This window comes from Epinephelus fuscoguttatus, linkage group LG9 (genome assembly GCF_011397635.1).
Source record: "Epinephelus fuscoguttatus linkage group LG9, E.fuscoguttatus.final_Chr_v1".
In the NCBI taxonomy this organism is placed as follows: Eukaryota; Metazoa; Chordata; class Actinopteri; order Perciformes; family Serranidae; genus Epinephelus; species Epinephelus fuscoguttatus.
In genome coordinates, this window is record NC_064760.1 from 5,585,080 (window position 1) to 5,606,498 (window position 21,419).

Here is a 21,419-nt window from a genome sequence, read left to right on the forward strand (position 1 = left end):
CCTGCCACCCTCTGAAACATTAAAAAACAAAGAGAGCTGGATGATGTGTGAGAGACTGTATTACTTATGCCTTGTAAAGAACATCCAATAAAGGCACATAAGATATATAGCCCCGTTGCCACCGAGCAGTATGGTATGGTTCAGTGAGTGACAACAACCCACATTTATGAGGACTGTTTTCAGTGGAAATGCTCAGTGGACCGAGGGTCTGGGTACCATGTCTGAGGGTTACTTTTGGTTCCAAAGGTACTATACCGAAAGTGTTTGGTGGAAATGGGGCTCGTGTATTGAAGTACTGTATTATTTCTGTGCAGGAAGAGGACGATGTTCCAGAAGATCGTGGACCAGTCCAAGACCTATGAGAACTGGAATGAGTGGACCAAGTACATGATGCTGGAGACCACGCGCAAAGAGATCGTCATGTAGGCACAAACGCACACACACAAAGGCAGGTACCAACAGAAATTTACAGACAAACAAATCTCAGTCACATGTTGTGTTTCCAGGGCCATGATGATGACTGCGTGTGACCTGTCTGCCATCGCCAAACCGTGGGAGATTCAGAGCAAGGTACGCACCTGTGTGATCTCTACACAAGGTCCTTTTCATACTTCACAGTAGTAGCTGTAAAATGGCACTCCAGCCTCTCTGACATCCAGCCGTTCACAGTAATAAGGCACACGCTCGTACACAGGCTCCATGAGAGGCTCTGCGAGCGGGGAACCGATGATAAAGTAGACGGAGAAAGACATTCTGTCAGCGCTGCCATTTCTCTCAGCAGCATTCAGCAGTGATGCCTGACGGCCTCATGCATCAAAAGCAACTTGCTGCTTTTCATTCCCCTCATCACCGCGTGGCAGGCTCAGCATTTTATTTCAGTCAAGTACGTAATATACACATCGCCATCGAGCTGCACGCACAGGCATATCAATATGAACAGGAAGTGTCTCTCTGGCTGTTCGACAGGCGCAGCTGGAGGGTCATTTTTTACCTTTATTTGTCTGCAATTGACTGGAAACATATGCTCTTTATCAGTATCCCCTGCTTTACATTCTCGTACGCACACATGAGATGGAGACTTATAGCAATTGCATCAACACAGAACCCATAATAGAACAAGGAGTCATAATTTAAGCTAGTTGAGTCCTGGTAAAGCGTTTGATGCATCTGGAGTTAAAATACGTGAAGACAATTTCATGTCTGCGCACAAGTTCTGATTATACCATCAGATTTTCTTCCTATCTGTGTGTTCGTGGATAATTTTATATCCACAGGATGCTTGAAATTATTTAAATACGATGATTTGAGAAGGGAAAAAAAACTCACTGTTGGAACTGGTCCAACCGGAGACCTTTATTCAACCGGTAATGAGGGGTCACAAGCAGACATGGCTTCATTCCAGAGGGTCACAAGCTAGAAATGTTACTGCTCCTTCTCATTTTCTAGATCAGTGGTTCCTGTGCTGTTATGGCATGCATCATTAAAGAAGACATTTCATTTTTTTTCTTCTTCTCCAGGGCTCATTCTCTCCCTTATACTTATAAACAGAACAGAAAATAAGTCAACTCGGGAAGAGTAGTTATTGCTGAGAATGAGGAACCAACACTAACTCTTGGCAGACATCACGGCTTCAAACTCCAGCCATGCTTGACTTTTCCTTTAAAACTCAAGTTCTTTCCCCTCCCTCTGGCAGTGAGAGTAACCACACAAATACTGCTGATGGGTGTCTGGGTGCTGCATCTCCTTCACTCTCAGGAGCACTCTCTTCAAGTCTTCCTGTGCAAATAAAGTCCAGTTTGAAAAAGAGGGCTCAGAGGACCTGCAGCAGAATGCGAACATGCGTCACCATGTGGCCGTCTGTGGCCATTTTGACTTTATTTTTTATATAACCTTTATTTTTACCAGGAAATAGTCCCATTCAGATTCAGAGTCTCTTTTGCGAAGGAGTCCTGGCCAAGACAGCAGCATAATAGTTGCACTAAAAAAACACAATAGGTTAAAACAGACAACATGAAACAAACAGCTACAAAACAGTTCACTTCAAGACAGTATAATCACCAGCAGCACTCAGTAACAGGACATGTGCATTTAGTACTCAAATAGTCCTTAATCCTACTTTTAAAATGTTCCATACTTGGCAGGTAATCCATTTTAAAATGTCTCTGTAACTCACACCAGGACGAGGGTGCGAATACTTTAAAGGCACTATCACCAAAGACAGTTCGTGTTCGAGGAACGACATACATAATTTGTCCATCTGACCGAAGATTACAGCTCCTGGTGACTTTAGGAATCAAGAGAGAACATAAATAAGAAGGCAAATCACGCAATATGGCCTTATAAAGAAAAATGTACCAATGTCCCAATCTACGATTGTGCAAAGAAGGCCAACCAACACTCTCATACAAGCTGCAGTGATGAGTACGAAAACCAGAATCAGTTACAAACCTTAATGCTGCATGCTACACTGAATCCAACATTTTCAGAGAAGATAAGTTTGCATGCATGTATAAAATGTCACCGTAGTCAAGTATTGATAGAAATGTTGCTTGTATAAGTCTTTTTCTCGCACTAAAGGAGAAACAACATTTGTTTCGGAAATAGAAACCCAACTTAACCCTGAGTTTTTTTGTAAGACACTCAGTGTGATGTTTAAAAGACAAATTTTCTTCTAAGAAAAATCCCAGATATTTGTAGACTGATACTCGTTCAATCACTCTGTCATATAGCGTAACAATCTGACAAACATCATCATCTGTATTCTTTGACTTCGAAAACCACATAATTTTAGTTTTGTCAGAATTGAGTACGAGTCTCAATATATAAAAATTTTTCTGAACGATATTAAAGGCAGATTGCAGATGTTCTATGGCACTTGCTAATGATGAAGCAGAACTATACAAAATGGTGTCATCCGCATAAAAATGAAACTTTGCGTCAGTTACATTTTGACACAAGATATTTATATAAATAGTAAATAAAATGGGACCCAATATGGACCCCTGGTGGTGATTTGACTAGCTGAGTTGCAGGTGACACCATCAGCAGGCTTGAGTCGAGCTCAGACCGGCCAGTTCACACCGCTGCAACTTTTCTCTGCAATGTTCTTAAACGATTTTGTCTTGCCGCAAGTCTATCCTGGGCTTAAGGCTGAGCGGTGCATCCGTATTTTCCCTTAGTCCCATCTCTGATCCATGTTTGTCCTCGCCATCCATTGCTTTCTTTTTTTTTTTTTTTCACTTTAAGCCTTTCAACGCCACCGAGTTTGAGTTGACTGATTCGCCTGCCACTGTGACATGAAAGAATTTCTTGGTTAAAATAACAAACAACCAGAGAGCCGTGGGGGACTTGATTAGTCAATCACTGCCATGGGCGGGACAAGTCCATCATCATGGCCACTCATCAGTGTGGACTTAAAATGACGTCAGTTTCAGGCAGTGTTCACTTTGTTGACGAAAACTATGACGAAAATATTTTGACGACGATGATGAGCTAAAAACTAAGACGAAATCTATGTTTTATCTTTGTTGATGAGACGATACATGGCGAAAATGTTAGCGGTGGACTATCAGACATTAAAAACCGAGAACAGCCGTGTTTGCAGTTATCTTCAAATGCTGCATGAGCGACAGGCTTTCAGCCATGCTTATTGTTACAGTGGGAAACAGTGTGATGTCAATATGTCAAGAAATCGAGTCGAAATATTGCAAGTATCACATGAATATTTCATATCATATTAAAAATGATACTGGTATTATCGTGAACGAGATGATATGGAGCCACCATTTCATTTTGTGATTCAAACCACCAACTTTCCTCCAGGCTCCCAAAATCAAAATGTTCCTCTGTTACAGATGTATTTCAAGAGGTTCATTATATTCAATTATTCAAGCAGATATAGAGCAAAACATCTCATCATATCAAACTGACGGAATAAATATTGCCGCAACACGTGATGTTCCTGCAAACATCAATATCATTTTAAAGTTTTATGTGACGTGAGTTCTGTTTCTCCTCATGTGCTGCACAAATTCTGGCAATTAGGATATTCCACTTTATTTTTTTTTTTAGCTTTTTTTATTTGGGTTGGATTTCACCTTATTCTGCACCTGGTGAGTCAGCTCTGCATCCCACACACACTGTCAGGATATCTATCTACAGCATCGGCCGCCCTCCTGCGAATTGTGCTCCCAAAGTAGTTTGATGACTAAGACTTCCCTTTTTAAAGGTGAATTCCACCCTGAATACAGCGCTTACACATGTCAGCTGCCCTTCAGAAAGTTTTCATGGTTGTTATGTGCAGAGGCCTGCAGACGCTCAGCACCAGGATTTGATTTAACTAGAGTGAACCTCTGCTGGCTCAAAATCAGTCTGTATTATAGATCTACTTTGTGATTTAAGTGGATAAGATGGTCAGATTTCTACATTAAAATCTTCCACAGCACAGATAGACTCACACAGATCTTTACTGATGATAGACAGCCCTCTCTAAGATGTTATGGAGAGACAAAAGCTCCAGCTGCTCCATTCTTGATAAGATATTCCACTGACATTTTTATGGCAGATATTTTATTTTGCACTCAGTTCTGCCGCCCACGCACACAGAATATCTGGCTGCACCAGCCTCATGGCAATTTTTCCCCAAAACTGGCTTGATGACTAAGTCTTTCTAAAATGAGGGTTTCTATCCTGAATACAGAATTCACATATTATTCATCAGATCTCACGTTGCTCCATTTTAGGTTTGTGAGGGCAGACAAAACTGGCTTTCATCTCATCAGGACACAAAGCCTGAAACTGCCTTGTGAGCTGTGAATAAGATTCTCATTTATGGGACATTGTGAAAGCCTTATGGGCTGATTTTAACAACATGCACGGGAAGATTTCCTGCTTGTTAAAATGCCACTCAGATCAGCCCCATGGAAATGGTGCTCCAGCAGCAGCCAGTATCTGACAGCCTGTGTCTTAAAGGACAATTATTAAAGATCTCACAGTATAAACAGGGATATTCTTCACCTTGGAATAACCCAGCAATAACAGTGGAGAAAAAAACTATTTACTATTTAAAATGATGTAACAAAAAACTATTTACTATTTACTATTTACTGTTTTTTTACTGGAGAAAAAAAATAATGCAGGCTGGTTCACAAGAGAAGCTCAGGGAAAGTTTATACATTATAAAATACTTCATCAATATTATTTTACACCTCTCCGTCTGGGCCTACTTGAAAGTAACTTATGCTTGAAATGTAAGATGCATGAAGGCACTTTTATCCATACAATGTGGGCCTGCCCTTTAGTTCGGCCTTTCTGGAGAGAGGTAATCAAAACAATTCAGGAATGGCTTGGTGTACCCGTACCTTAATCAGTCCAGCTGTGCCTTTTGGGAGACATGTCATGTCTACCTAAAATTTCAAAAGCTGCATTTGCTTTTGCCATGACAGGCTTTATTTCAGCTGCAAGAGTTATTCTTCGTGACTGGAAAGGCCGAGCTACACCTGAATATAGAGACTGGGTTAAACTAATGACAGACAATGCATCATTTGAACTAATGATAGCCAAATTGCATTATTACGAATCATATTTTTTTATTTTTTTATTTTTTTCCGGGTCTGACCCCCGGAATGGGTCAACTTATGAACTTTTCAATAGACGATGCTGAGCTGTTGGACTTCTGAAACATATACTGTGAGCTCTGCTGTTTATGTTGTGGGAATGACGCTGTCTTTGTTAAGTCTGTGTTAATTTTGGTGTTTGTGGGTGGGTGGGTGTGTGTGTGTGTGTGTGTGTGTTTTTTGTTTTTTTTTTTTGTCTTAAAAATTAATAAAAATTTAAATAATTAAAAAAAGGACAATTTCACCAGAATACTTTGTGCTGAAACAGCTGAGGGCAAATAAATCTACAACAGTAATGTAACGACTTGCTCCTTTTTTATTTTTATGTCAATCATTTGGACTGTTTGTTGTGCAAAAGAAGCAACTTAAAGAGGACCCGCTATGCTTTTCCTTTTTTCCTGTCATATAGACCCTTTTATTGTTAAACGGTTAAGTCAATCACACATTCACTACGCTCGGTGCTCTGCTGCTCCAACTCTCCAGACGAGTGCACAGAGTGCTCTGGATAACCAAACGGTACATTCAGACAGCGCTCCGAATTTACGATCAGTCAAGATTGTGCCAGAGTGCGCTCCCACACTCAGAATGAGTATTTCTGAACGCACCACTCGCATCATCTTCTTCCATTGTCTGAAACAAGCCAACAGAACTTGCTAGTGCTAGCGAATGTCTGTGGAGATGTTTTGCCTCCAGCTAAGCCCCACCCACCACAAAACTTAACACTTTACTAACAACAAAAGTGTCTATATGTGTCAGTGTGTGAGGTTTTGTTTACCATTACGTAGTCTCTTCATTTTCTCCCCACAGTCCCTCTCTCTCTTCATGTATGTCAGCTGGCCGAAATCAGGTTTGAATAGAGTATGAATCTGATTTTGGTTTGAAAAACGGCAGGCAAATGGGGTAAGACAATATTTCTTAGTATGGGTTCTTGAAAGTCAGGTAAAATTTTTAAATGTTGTCCATGAATATATGTGGGAACCCTGATTAAAGTCATTCCCCACCTGCAATGATGGCGCAGTGATGCCAAGAGGCGGAAGACCTGGACACATTGACCAATCAGAGTAGACTGGACTTTTTGAAAGGGGCTTTTAAAAAAAACGGAGCATCTCAGACAGAGAGTAAACCACAGGTGTTCCAGCACAGACAGCATGAGGAAAATAAAGGTTTTTTGAACATAGGAACATGTAAGCATGTTCTAATAGTAACCTAAAATATAAATATGAACTTAAAAAAATAGCATAACTGCATAATTGGTCCCTTTAAAGATGACATTTTGGGCTCAGGAAAGTTGAGATGTAAGAGGAAAGTTGAGATGTAGCTCAGCCTCCACATAGTTTGAGTTCATTCGAAGAACTCAGAGTGTGCTGATGATCAAAATTAAATAATTGTACATGTGATTGTTTTTATTGTCACTCATGTTGTCAGCTGCACCACTGACACAAATTCCTTTTTGATTCACCCTCTAGGTGGCGTTGTCGGTCGCTGCAGAGTTCTGGGAGCAGGGAGACCTGGAGAGGACAGTCCTGGAGCAAAATCCCATTGTAAGGACACGGAGAGTGAAATGCTTGAGACAGAGAGAGAGATACTAAAAAGAAGGTTTAGAGGGACAGATGCATTTATCTTATATCGACATTCCCTGAAGCTAAAACACTGAACACCCTCCAGCTTTAACAGAGCTGCAGTTCGATTTAAAGTCGACCTCTGGCCTCAGAGGAGAGGACTTCTCTTTGAGAATCAATAATGACCAACATTATTATTATCAGATGTGTTATGGCAGGAAGTAAAAAGTTTCTATGAGATTTTGTAAGTGCAGAGATGGTTAACAGTTTTATCTTTTCTGAATCTCAATTTGCTATCTTTCGTACTTACAGTTGATGTTTTGAGTGCATCAGTGTGTTCATATTGACAAGTATGGCAAAATGCAGTGCACTATGAGTAATGAGATGGTGCACTCATAACCAGCGTTCGGCTTGCTTCTCTAAAAATCGTTATTCATTTCAAAAGTAATAATGTTACTATTTCAGTTGCCTGTGACGGTATTTTTCTCAAAGATCTGGCTCAAAGATGGAGATTCACTTGTGGAGCAACATGTCATCCACAAGCTTCATCACTTCTTTGTAGCTGCAGCTGTCCACGAGTAAAATGCAGTTTTGGTTGATTAGCCAGTGTAGGGCTAGAGCCAACCTCCAACCTGAGGAGGGCTCACCTTTGGTGGGGTGTATTTCCTGGAGCTTCATGTTGTTGTGCTGTCGATTGTAGCAGCCAAGATGTTTCAGGCCGGATGTTTGAGGACGTGTTTTTCATAGTGGAAAGAGTTTTAGTCCGACTACATGTCGCAGTAGTGTTCTTGTCATCTTTCCCTCTGACAAAATCAAGGTATTGGGAATATTTCCAGCTGCTACGGTAAAAGTTTCCGTGTTCCAAACTAGCTCGCTGCTTTGTGACGTGCCTACGCAAGGCGACGATTACCTAAATGAGTCTGCTGATGTTATGGTTGTATTTTAAGTCAGTAGTGACGTGATAATATAAATAACGTTATAGTGAATTGTTTAGCTTTGGGGTAACTGTAATATTATTACTGAAATATTATTAGTAGTTAGTTACTCTACTCATTACTGGAAAAAGTAATATTAGTTACTGCCCAACACTGCTCATAATGGTCGAAAAGTTGAGTATGGAACGCTGCATGACGTCAGTGATCGCCATCTTGGTGGCCGATGGTCGTTATCTTGGCTACATAGTGTAAGGGACAACCAGTCGTGTGAATATGGTGACCCAGGAAGCTGCAGCAGTTGCAAGTGAGTTAATAGTTTGAACTACATAATGATGCTCATTTAAACTGCTGCATAAAGCTGTTAAATGTCTGATCAATCATTTCAATTATTTTGAATTGTAAAAAGTTTTTTGTGTCGGTGGATTTTTCAGTTTACTTTGTTTGACCATCTCTCCAGTGTTTTTTTTTTTAAGTTTGTGCCAGTGAGTTAAAGTTTGAGAGGAGGAGAAAAAGGATTTGGTGGGTGGACAGGAATCATGGGAATTAAGGCAAGACAAGGCTCTCCTTGAGGCTTCAATTTAGGATGGGGAGCAGGAAGGACACGATTAGAGAAAGGAGAACAAGAGACACAGTGACGCAGTGGGAAGACAAAATGAAAAGACAGATTTAGTTCCTTGTGGCGGTGGTGTTGAGCGATGTACAGGCCATTATGTGGAGCACTGATACAGAAAGAGCGGGTACTGTGGCCCTAACCCAGCCGACCGTACCCTCCCCTGGCTCCCTCTCCTCCATTCTGCCTCTGTGTCTCTCTCTGTTTCGCTCCCTCGTGTCCTTGAGACACTTGAAGTGCGAGAAGCACCATCCCACACTCTGTAACCTCACAGTGCTCCGAATTTAATAGCATCTGTGTCAGCAGGGAAAACTTTTCATTTTGATCAGTTTGTGTTTTCCCAGCAGTCGATTCTGTGACTCACTGTAGTCTGACAAGGAAAAAAAAAAAAAAACCTCTGCAGAGGCTGCGACACAAATGTAGGTGGGCAGTTACAGCCTGCGTGAACTGTGACAGGTTTCTACAGTCCAGTGTGCTGCTCACGCTCACGTCTTTTTGGAAGTGGCTGCTAATGTGAATATAATGTAGCGCCACATGTTAATTCAAACTCTCAAAGTGATGCTTTTCTATAAGCGACACTCTGTTTGGGCTTCTTTTGTACAAACTGAGTGAACCCACAGTTTTTCAGTCAGTGAGGATGGAGCTCTGTCCTCCTTTGTGATGGTACTGCAGCTGATAAACAAGACTCTGCCAAGAGGTCAGAGGTCAACTTCACTTTAATTCAGTTCAATTCAATAGAACTTTATTTATCCTGAAGGAAATTCTTGTGCCAGAGAATGCTTCAAAATTACAGTAACACTAAATACAATGACCACAATTTTAACGATTCACAGCCAATGTGTTCCTTGGGTCAGGGTCACAGTTTTAGAACAATACAGTATTAAACATCTGGCAAAATATACAGTTTAAGAGCAACTTTAGCAGGGTGCCACCCGAGAGGGCTCAAGTTAGTTTGCCCCCTCAGTGCGGTTCGTTTGGGCAGGTGTGAACACAGCAATCACACTCAGGTGTGCACCAAAACAACCAGATCAAGACCTTCTTGAAGAGGTGGTCTCGGTCCGGGTTACAAATGAACTCTGGTGCGGTTGGTTTGTGGTGAGAAGGTGTTCCGACCTGGATGTGAAGCAACTGCAGTCACATGACACATTGTTTGGGTTAAACATGAGCATGTTACAGTCCTGGAGGATGATTAATGTGCACCTCCTCCTGTACTGCCTTAATATGCACATTCAGCACATCCAATGCATCAAAACATTGTTTTCTAGTTGGAGCCGCGCCTCGTTTTCAAACTGTATGCTTTGACTAAAATGAACAATGACAGCAATATAGTCCACGATGAGCAGCGCTAAAATCAACCTGTGCAGTTGTCCCTCCATTGTGACATTAGAAAGTGTCACATTTATCTTGCAAGTGTACTCTTCTTCAACGTTTGCTTTACTTCCTGGATTTTTCCCACATGGAAATTCTGACCAATCAAGAGCAGCTTTCTCACACAAGGCATTTGATCTGGTCCGCTTGTAAATGCTGCCGTGAGAACACGAACCAACTCTAGGCAATTATACAACTTTGGAACAACATGAGTCCCTGATTCAGACCAAAGGAGATCACTCTCGGTCTGAAAGGCAAAAAAGTCGGAGAAATAGAATCCAGGTTAAAAAAAAGTACAGAAGATACCCTTTGAAATAAGTTGACACATTTGATCTTTATAAAGTCATTAATATACAAGCAGTACAGTTGATAACGACACCTTTCTCTCCCCCTTCAGCCCATGATGGACAGAAACAAAGCAGATGAGCTGCCAAAGCTGCAGTGTGGTTTCATCGACTTCGTTTGCGCTTTCGTGTACAAGGTGAGACGTCACACCACACAGAAACATTCACTACTGACTCTTTTTAACACCTGCAGCTGTACGTGCAGGTGTGACAGCTGTTACGTTAGATCTTGAGTCTGTCTCATCCAGAAACTGATGGTATTTTAAGTTGGTATTGACGTTTCGGCCAGGTAACTTTATTTCAAGATGGTTCAGGTGCACAACTTGATTACCATCATCGACTTTGTCAGCACCGTCTAAAACTCATTTGTTAGTGTTGTATTTCTAAGATTTAATAACTGTTTGGACCTAACAAAGCTCTATTGATTTGCTGTGATTTAATTTGTGTTGACTTGTCCTGCTCTCCAGGAGTTCAGTCGTTTCCACCCGGAGATCACCCCCATGCTGGATCGCCTGTTGAACAACAGGAAGGAGTGGAACGCCCTGAAGGAGGTGCACGAGGCCAAACTGGCTGCCATCGCGGAGCAGCAGAAAGCCAAGGAGGAGGCAGCTCAGAACGCTGCAGGAGCCAAACAAGGTAGGAGGCTCCCAGACATGTGAACACACACAGATGATGCATTACTCTCCCAGTTTCGTGTGGGACCTAAATGCCCCTGAGCTGAAACCGTTCAGGTGCCAATCCTGAGGTAATTTTGGGTGAGAAATGTTTGCCAAAACTGCTCCTTGGTAACCATAGTAACAGTAGAGGTACACAAATACACATACAGGTGTATACAATGTAAAAAACCTGAATTCATTTTTCATCCTGTCACTTTAAATGTCTGTCTAACTAAATACTTTCCACTCTGTTTTTCCTTCCCTTCCTTCCTACCTTCCTTCCTTCTTTCCTTCCTCCCTCCTGCAGCGGGTGCAGCCCAGTCCAATTCAAAGACTTGTATTGTCAGCTAGAGATGCTACAACAGTACCTGGTTCCTTACTGCATGGTGGTGGTCCAGCGTCGGGTTTCCCCAAAAATCTCTCTTCTTTTTTTGATCTCACCTGACATACCCAGGTCTCTTCCTTCAACTGTCTCCTGAACTTCTTTCTGCACTACTTCTTCATGTCCGTCCTTGGGTTCTGTGATACTGTATTACTCATTAGATACACTTGGCTTTATGATGTGTTCAGGCGTTTGTGGGAACCTCCAACATAAAAGCATAACATGTGCAGGGTCACGCACATGTACAGTGCACATGTACTTACGTAATTTTTAAAATTACCTGCACCAAAACATTTTATTTACCCGCACCATTTGGTGTATTTGTCCTCCTTACTTGGTACCTCTGCCTCGGCCTGATTTGACTGAAAGAAATACAACATCTACTGCTGCAACATTTAATTTTCTCAGGACCTGTACAGTAAAATAAATTAAATTTTAAATGGTCATAGTTGGTGTAATGCAGAGCAGGATTACACTTTAAGGGGAATTTTGGTTTATTTCAACCTGTCTCCTGTCGTCCTAAATTTGTTTCAAGTGACTAGTGACATACAAATAATAGTTAGCATGTTAGCCGTTAGCCTAGATACAGCCGGGGCGCATTAGTAGCGTCAGACCTGTTAAAACGTAAGTGAACGGGCAACCTTCAAGTGCAAAGTTAGTCCACTAAACAAGCTTTTTTTCCACAAAGACCGCCTCATATCGTTAGGATAAATGTCAGAGAACATATAGAAAACGACATAAAGAAGGAAATGTTCAGTGAGTTACAGTATCATATGAGCTGATTTTCCTTCTACAGTAATGCACAGTGAAACTGCTTATGATCATAGCCCGAGCAGAAATCCATTGCGCTTCTTTGTTGTTATTTATTTTAATCATATTAAAACGTCCATGGTGATGTCACACATTTAACAAGTCTTATTTAATACATGATGTATAGATTAAATGCTGAAATGCAAGACTTTCTTCAGCTTCTTTGGCTGCTCCAAGTACCCATACCGTAACAGCATAATAGACGTGCATCAAAACCCAAGTGTTGGCTGGCTCGACCGCAGTGTTTACAGTGCAGCTGTTGCCGTCTAGTTTGTCCATGCGCTGTCATCGTACTCTTTTTGCCCTGCGACATTATCAGTGGTAAATTTGTTTTTCACTGTTTTTGAAAAGTGTCAATATCTGGAGTCTCACGGTCAGTGTGTGAACCTGAACAACATACTTTCTTTAGGAAGTTACATGCAGCGTGAATCTAGAGCTGAGAATTATGTGCACAGCTCAAATTTTACTTGCTCTAGTACCGTATCTCCAGTCCTGCATCCAGCAAGCTACATATGTGATGTAAAAAGATCAAACCTGGGAGACCAGCTACATGTAAGAGGAAATATAGACTTTGTCAAAATGTTGAAGCTTTTGCAATAAAAATGTTTCTGCTCAGATGACAGCTTCAGTGTTTATTGTCAGCAAACCTTTTGAAAACACCAACAAAGAAGAGTTTCCAAAACAGTCACCGATCATAGAGCATTACTGTCTGAGTCTCTTCAAATAGCTTGTTTGCAGTCAAGTGACTTTTATGATGCACAAAATTCAGATGGAGGGCGAGAAGTGATAAATCCATGCACTGCCTGAGGTGAGTACAGAGGAAAGTGACTACATTAAAGAGCTGGATGAATCCTCAGGCAGCAGATAATTGAAACTCATGTTGAAAGTGCGACCCATAAAGAACAATTTTTTTTTTTTTTTTTTTATTCACAATTTGACCGATTAGCTCGTTCTCCAGACCTCCTAATGTTACAAGGCGAGCCGATGAAGGCGTACAAGAGTCTAGTGAGCTAAAACATGACTGAAACAACTGTTGTCTTGTTTTAGGCCTGGTGAGTAAATATGTTTGAGTGTAACTGCATTTTATGCCTCAACTCTGTACATGGATGCACTGCTGTCAGGCTAACATTACTGGCTAACGTTGGCTAACTTCAGCTACTGTTTTCTACCTACTAGGTTAACCGTTCCCAGAGGTCTGGTGAAATGCCGTAAAAATCTGAGTTGTAGCTAAAAACAAGACATTGTCATATCGTATTTTAACATGTTTAACACAATGCGTTGATGCTTAAGTTTGACATTAGTTGACTCTGCTCCTCCAGACTGAAAATGGAGGATTTTTGTTCCACATCTACTGCTGTTTCTCAGTGATTTTTTTTTACTTCTCCCCTTTACATCAGATTATTTTTGGGACTTGAACAAGTGGTCTTTAGTTTTTCCCTATTTGGTCGATTGGAACAGCCATAAACAGCTCAAATCACAGGCATCACCTGTGCAGTGTTGGTTGTCTTTGCCTCTCACCTGCCGACCATCTGGGCAGTACACTGATGTATGATGTCATATGCAAATAAGCTATTGTTTATAATACGGGTGGCATGAACTTAAACTAGCAGCTGCCGAGAAAGATAAAGCACAGAAGAGGTTACAATCCAAAGTCTGTCAAGAAGCTAATGGGCTAAAGCATGCAGAGCATCAGTTGTTTTCCTTTAAGAATCTGTTTAAAGAGGACCTATTATACTCATTTTCAGGTTCATCCTTGTGTTTTGGGTTTCTACTAGAACATGTTTACATGCTTCAATGTTCAAAAACACTTTATTTTCCTCAAACTGTCTCTGCTGAAACATTTGTATTCATCCTCTGTCTGAAACACTCCATTTAGTGCCTGTCTCTTTGAGCCCCCCTCCCAGAAAAGCTCAGTATGCTCTGATTGGTCAGCGTTTCTGGGTCTTTGGCATCTCATCGTCTCTGCACCGTCATTACAACCACGGGAATTTCTGTAACAGAGAACAGTGACACGTTTTACCACGAAATATCACCAGTTAAACCTTCTGAGCACCTTCTGAATATGATCTGAAATCAGGGAGACATTAACAACATCCACAACCCGACTCACATGTTTCCTTGATGTTAGCATGTAGCATCATAGGCTACCTAATGTAAATACTTGCACCAGCGTGCCTGGAGCAGATGACCATATTAAGAAACTTGTCAGGATCTGACATCAGCTTGTAGCCCAAGTAGAACAAATTTTATAATCGTATTCAGAACAGTCTGGAGGTTGTTGCATACAGGAATTACTTTTACATTACATTACATTGACCTAATTATCTGAAACATTGCTGATATTTTTTTATGAAAATCCGACATTGTAATAATATATGTAAGACAGAAAATATGGCAAAGCATAAAAAGTCCCTTTCAAAGTATCTGTAATGATGTCTGGTTGTTTATCCGCAGATGGAATCTACAGCAAACTTTAATCTGTGTTTGATCAACATTTTTTTTTAACACATCCCCTGATTAAACTTAATACTTATGAGTCAGCTGCAGTATTCAGCGTACATGCTCTTAGATAACATTTACTGTGGTAAAACATTTGATCATCTGCAGTTTGAAGATGTGACAGAGACTTTCTAACTTGAACCCTTAATTAAAACAGTTCAAGGCGCTTGTTTTGATCAGGCTAATATATGCTTATTGTTTCATGAGCTGTCAAGAAAAAAAAATCATAGGCAACAACCTGCAGCAGTTTGTGATCAGTTATTTTGGTATTTTGCATCATGTCCTGTGGATTCTGTAGATGTGGGTCCTTGTGATGCAGGTTATTAAACACAGAGAGGGAAACAGATTCAGCCTCGACTAAGAATGTTCCACACCTGCATGTCAGTAGTGTCTCTGAATCAAATGTCAAGTATTCTGTATTTTTGGCTCAGAGCTTGTGACAGTAGGTGTGTTGGCACGTTCCTCTCAACTTGTTTGTCTACGTGCTGTCAGGTAGTCGGCAATTATAATTTTGTAATGCAAATGAACATCACGAAACTGAGAACAGTGCTTGTGAAGTAAATGCGCTCTGTGACTACCACAACTATAGTGTGGTTTTATTACTGATCGGTCACTGACAGTTTGTTTTCTGCTCTGCCATGTGTAATATATACTGTAGCTATGTTTTCATCCAAAAGTGATTCGAATCATTGGGAAATGCGCATTAAAAGAAATACGAATCCTGTGTGTTTCCATTAAATGTACGGACTTTGGTGAATCTACGAACTAGCGCAAGTTTTCTGCAGAACCGGAAACAAAACAAGTCTCGCATTCTTCTTTTTCTACGTTTTCTGGCGGTTGGCAACCAGCTTATAAATGCATTACCGCCTTCCCGACCCAGCGTGTGGATATCACCATGGAGAGAGGTGCGCTACGTCAGACTTAATTCGACCATAACTGTTTCCATCCCCCGTTTTGTGAATCAACATTTTTTCGAATCAACCAAAACCCGGCTAAAGTGAGCATATTTTAGTTTGTGCGAATCAGGGGATTTTAATTCGAATTTCGGTGTTTCCATCATAATTTTCCTATGCGATACTTCTAGATGCGCATCTAAACAGGCTGATGGAAACATGGCTTGTGTCTTTAAGTCTGTTACAAGATAATATGTCGATTTGAGCTCAGTTCTTGTGCTGACAACTACCTAAATCAGATCAATGTATGCAAAATTATGTTTCTGTGGACTCATTTCTCATCCTCAACACACAAAATGTATCACTTTTAATATGGTTAAAGGATGCGTTTGGTATTTTTTAAACTGGAGCTTAGTGCCCCTGTTTTGTGGGAACAACTGTTTTCAGAATTGTTCCAGTATTGAGAGATAGAGGGCTGCAGCCAACAGCCATAAAACAGGTTGCAATGTAACCACTCGGTATGTTTGCACCATCAGTGTACATCCTCTAAAAGCGCTTGTTTTGCCACTGACAGGCTCAGTCATTCACAACACAGACCCTGATTGGCTGGTTACATTGTCAACTACGGTGCAGATCACTGATTGGCCCCAATTGGATTTTAATGCCAAGATATGAGGCAGGGCGGCACCAAGCAAACAGAATGTTGAGCTCACGTCATCAGGACGGTCTCACCAGGCTGATATTATGTTAATGCAGATGCAAAAATACACCTGATGAGTTAGTGCTATTGTAGAAAGCAGTACCAAAATACACCACCTCTCTCTGGGTGTGAACGACCTCTGCACCCACATCCATTTCTGCATCATGTTATTGTTCTGGTCAGAAAATAAATGTGTGTATTTCAGCATTAAACACATGTTTGTGTGGATACACAGAGTATCTCCATGCACTTCTGTCAGTGTTTAGTTTCTGAGACACAGACTCGTTACACTCTCTCTGCATGTTTGTTGAACTCTCGCTGCACTGTCATTTCATTTCCCCAGAGAAAGAAAAGTTTTGCACTCTTTTCAACCGTAAGAATTCACAACCCAGCAAGCATTTGACTGACAGCGGTGTGCAGGAGCCGGCCAACTGTTGTGCCAACATGTATTTCCCCCCAAAAATAGGTATCCCCCGCTGGTAGAGTGTCCAACAATTTCAAGTCGGGAAAATAAACAACAAAATCTTTTCATCCCAAACCACAAATGTTCACTTTTTGATTTGCTCTTGGTTTACATAAGTTGAAATAATTGACTACCAGAGCTGTTGACTGTGAACTGAATGTTCATTTCACTTTTTTATAATCCATCTCCAATGCCGTATCTGAGAATTGGCAGTACATCCAACCAGTGGCGTAAGTTAATTACAACTGGCCCCAGTGCATGCTTCTACGATGGGCTCTAGAGGACACTATTGTGCACACATCGTCTTGCCACATGATCAAACAGAGACTCAACACTTGACAACATCAACATATTTAATACCTAGCAATCATCACTGCATCTGTATGACAAAAAATACCAAAGAAAATATCAACTTATTCATTTAATTTAATTACTTTATAGTTTATTATTAAAGCCTCCCACAGACTGTGAGGTTTTAGCAATAAGTTTAGTGCAGCTACACTGTGCGACATGGATCTAATAAACTTGGGTACGCCATCAAGTTTAATGTATGCAGACTGTACGATGACAGCGCCTACTGAATCACAGGCTACGACCTACGATGCTCTACTGAGTGCGCAAAGATGCTGCACAGGTTATAACTTCTCCAACTGTGAAGCACAATATCGAGAGTTACATTATTAAAATTAATACAAATTTTACAATACAGTATTGATAAAATGTCAGAAAACGTTATTAAAAGAACTTATTCATTTATTTCTGAGGTGGCACTCTCTACCTCACAGATCCCAGTGCAACCGCAATACTGTCTATCGTCTATAGCCCCTTTTACACTGCCAGATTTTCAGCAAATTAGACACACAGAGCCGGATTGGCGAGTTGATCCGAGGTGCCCAATTTTCCGCCTCGTAGGGTAGACATACTGGTGGAACCCTTTTAGTTTAAAAAGACCGAGGCGGCCTTCCGCCACGGGAGGGGCTGTTGATGACTTGTGGGAGGAGCTGTTGATGATGCCACACGTGCGACCCACTGGCGGTGGATGAACAGGAAACAGCTGATAGCTGGAATTAGCGAGCAGCTAGTAGCAAGAAGGAAACACAAACCTGACAGACACTGTAAAGATGAGCAACTGGGGAGACAAGGAATTGCGCGCCCTCCTTGTCCTCGCAAACAAAGAGGCCATTAACCGTCAGATGACGGGGACGGTGAAGAACGGGCCGACTTATGAGAGAATCGCCAAAGGACTGACCAGCCGCGGCTTCCCTCTCACATCACTGTTTACGTCACACGCTGAGCTACACATTTTGTTACTTGCTCACGCCCCCCATTGCCCCGAAAAAGGCACATTCTATATAAACAAAAGTAGGTAGGCGGCATTTTGCTGCACTCCCCGATTTTGTTTTTATACTACCAATGCTGAAAAAAGATTGATTGGGCTTTCCTGCAAATTTGCACAATTCCTAGGGCTTATGTGAGGCGTCGGTAGTGTAGTGGATAGTGCTGGTGCCCCATGTACAGAGGCAATGCCTCACTGCAGCGGCCGTGGGTTCAATTCCAGCCTGTGGCCCTTTGCTGCGTGTCACTCCCCACTCTCTCTCTCCCAATTTCACATACTGTCCTGTCCATTAAAGGCAAAAAGTAAATTCGAGGAGACCTTGTGACCCCCTGTGAAGCTTTGGGGACCCATAGTGAGGGTCAGGACCCCCAGATTGGGAGCCACTGGCATACAACAAGTCTGCAAATGTTTAACTTTTTAATCACATTTAGCTCAGTTTGAACTGAGATGCTTGGATGTCTTTTGACCTGCAAATGACCAACTGGGAACAGTCACCCTGATGACAAAGTTAGGGGATACTATCTGTAAAATTCAGAGGAAAACACATCCTGGCACCACTTTAAACTCAGCCCCAGTACAAGATTTTATGATGAAAGCATTTTAAAATTCAAACCAAACATGGAGAAATCTACTTGTGACAGCTTCTGAAAATCAGATAAACAGGTCCTGCTTTTTTTCCTTTTAAACAAACCAGATGCACGTAGCAGCTGTGGAGAAGTACAGACTTTGTAGCATACATGTCAGTTTCACTGTTCAACATGTTAATATTTGTTGAGGAGTAAACATCTGGAAACAGGCTGTATCAGAGTGAGTAGGAATCTGTGTGGATGAGAGAGAACTGTCTGCAGCACTGATGCAGTTTGCTGCAGGAAACATGCATAAGAAAGAAAGACTTACACAACAGCTGCTGATGTATAAACATCTGCCAGCTGCGCTATCCATTTGCATGTGTTTGTGTAGTTAATTCTCCCACCTAGAGCCATACATAATACTGTTATAAAACGCAACATGACGCCAGAGTGGATAATGAAAAGTGATCGCCACTGGAGCCACGATGGGGGGGGGGGGGGGGGGACTTGAACTAGATTCATCACCCCTCCCTCCCTCACACGCTGTAGTAATATAATAATAATAGCATGGATACATAACCCGAGTGTGTCGTCATTGGTGTATGACGAAAGTCCCCATGACGTCAAGGCGTGCTGGGAGCTCAAAGGATTGCCGTATATGGTTGTGATGATCAGCTGAGCTTGTAAAGCTTGGCTCTGACGCAGTGACAACCCGTGACTGCAGAGAGAGGGAGAGGAGGAGAGCAGCAGCTGCAGTACACCCAGTGAGCCTAAAGGAAGGGAGCTTTAGCCTCATTCTAGCAGCGATCGGGGGCAGTCGTGACTGCAGAGCTGCCAGCCTGCAAGCTACAGCCGAGAGAGCGATGCAGGACTATTTATAGGACGACTGTGCATGGGTCGGCTGCAGTTTCCAAGCAGAGAAAGTCACTTGACTAGTTTGCTCAGGCTTTTTTTTTTTTTTTGCCCCAGTGATGCAGAGTCATCAGCATTTCATGATGCGCGCCTGTGTGTATTGTATTGAGGGTTTGGCTGATGCTCTGAACACAACAGTCTGACAGTTGATCTCCTGCATTTCAGGTTGTGTCAGAGCTGCAGCACTGAGAACACATATATAACCAGGGCTAGGTTCTATTCATTTATTTTCCTCCTTAACCTTGTTTTTTTTTCATTTATGTTCCACTTAATTAGATTTAAGGGTATTTAGTATAATCTTATTTGGCACTTTATATGGAATATCAAAAAGCAATGAACGATGGCCATTTTAAATTACTAGAGCCCAAAGATTTATCTTGATAAATGTGATAGACCACCAAAATAACTCAAAGTTTTAATTAATAATCATCTGAATCAAAGAAATGCAAGAATATTTAAAGATGTTTGAAGCTGTTTTTAACAAATTTGTAGCATTTCTACTCTGCAGATTACTAATAGACTTAACAATAACAACTTCACAATATAAACAGTCCTCACAACTGTATTTCCTCTTTGTTAATGCAGTAGCCCAAAATGTAACCAAGAAAATGAAAGGTCATTACATTTATGACATCATTCGAATTTTGCATAGGTGTCACTTTGGTGCCTATTGAAGTGAACAGGTCCGGCCCACTTTAATCCATCCTGTGTGCTTTCACCTTCTACTGAAAAATGCTTCTACAAATTTAAAAAAACACATTATACGAGGTTGACTGATGGTTTTTACATCTAAATATATACATTCATTTTCCTCGTTATTGGTCTCCAAACAGATCGTGGCTCAACTCGAGCCCCTGTTCAGTTCAAAACAGTTACATCATGATACCTGACCAAACGGCGCAGGTCCGACCTGTCATCACTGACCAGGCTGTAATTGACCTATGGCTAAGCCACGCCCCCTCCACTCACTCGGACAAACTATCAACATTCATTGACCGGCGCTATGGCAGGTGTCACAGTACACGGCATTTCACAGGAGGCAGTTGATGATTTTTGGGGACATAACGATCAGATGTCATTGAGAAGTAACCAAAAGGGCCTAAACTACGCATTGGAGGGATATATTCATCATTTTATTGTTGAGAAGGTCGATGAAAAGCTTAAATTACAAGCCAAAGTTTACAGGTCACAGTGTACGCTTGTGAACCGCATCTGGTTGCCGTCACCATCAAAGACAACAAGTTAAAGTGCCACTGAAGTTAAGGTTTTTGGCTCAGAATATGAGAAAAGGATAACGGCCTTTTTACCATCTTTACCAAGAGTGTCTCTCCGTTAGTTTGGTGCTACAGTATTTACACTGAATCATTCAGCATAACGTTTGCCAACCTTTGTTATCTCTGCCATTACAGATAAGTTAATGAAGCTAAGCTCCAGAAGTTAACGTTAGCTTAACTAGAGCCCTTTGGACAACAGCTAACAATGATGTACCATCACCAAAGTACAAAACTAGAACAAAATAGGCTAATGAACTCCCAGCAAACAAGGTGACATGATGAACAACGCAGCTAGGAGCTAACGTTAGGCTAACTTTAGCTAACGTTAGCTAGAGATGTTAAAGATAACTTTATATTTCTTTCCAGCAAAGTGACAATATGTTGCCTCAAACACAATGTTGACTTACCTTAGAACAGATGTAGACATCATTGTTAATCTTATTCACGTTGAGTTGATGTTGTGGTCTAACGTTACCACACAACTTTATCCAAAG

The 21,419-nt window shown here is 41.4% G+C and overlaps 1 protein-coding gene across 1 annotated transcript in view; it reads left to right on the plus strand.

The window, feature by feature from the left end:
• Positions 1 to 12,896, plus strand: part of pde6a (phosphodiesterase 6A, cGMP-specific, rod, alpha) — a 60,450-nt gene extending 47,554 nt beyond the window's left edge. Inside the window, exons 20-25 of the mRNA XM_049586427.1 lie at positions 315 to 422; positions 507 to 570; positions 7,082 to 7,156; positions 10,485 to 10,568; positions 10,899 to 11,067; positions 11,395 to 12,896. Of these exons, the coding sequence (XP_049442384.1) occupies positions 315 to 422; positions 507 to 570; positions 7,082 to 7,156; positions 10,485 to 10,568; positions 10,899 to 11,067; positions 11,395 to 11,438 (544 nt within the window). The 3' untranslated portion in view covers positions 11,439 to 12,896. The remainder of the gene's footprint in view (positions 1 to 314; positions 423 to 506; positions 571 to 7,081; positions 7,157 to 10,484; positions 10,569 to 10,898; positions 11,068 to 11,394) is intronic.
• Positions 12,897 to 21,419: the final 8,523 nt, after the last annotated feature.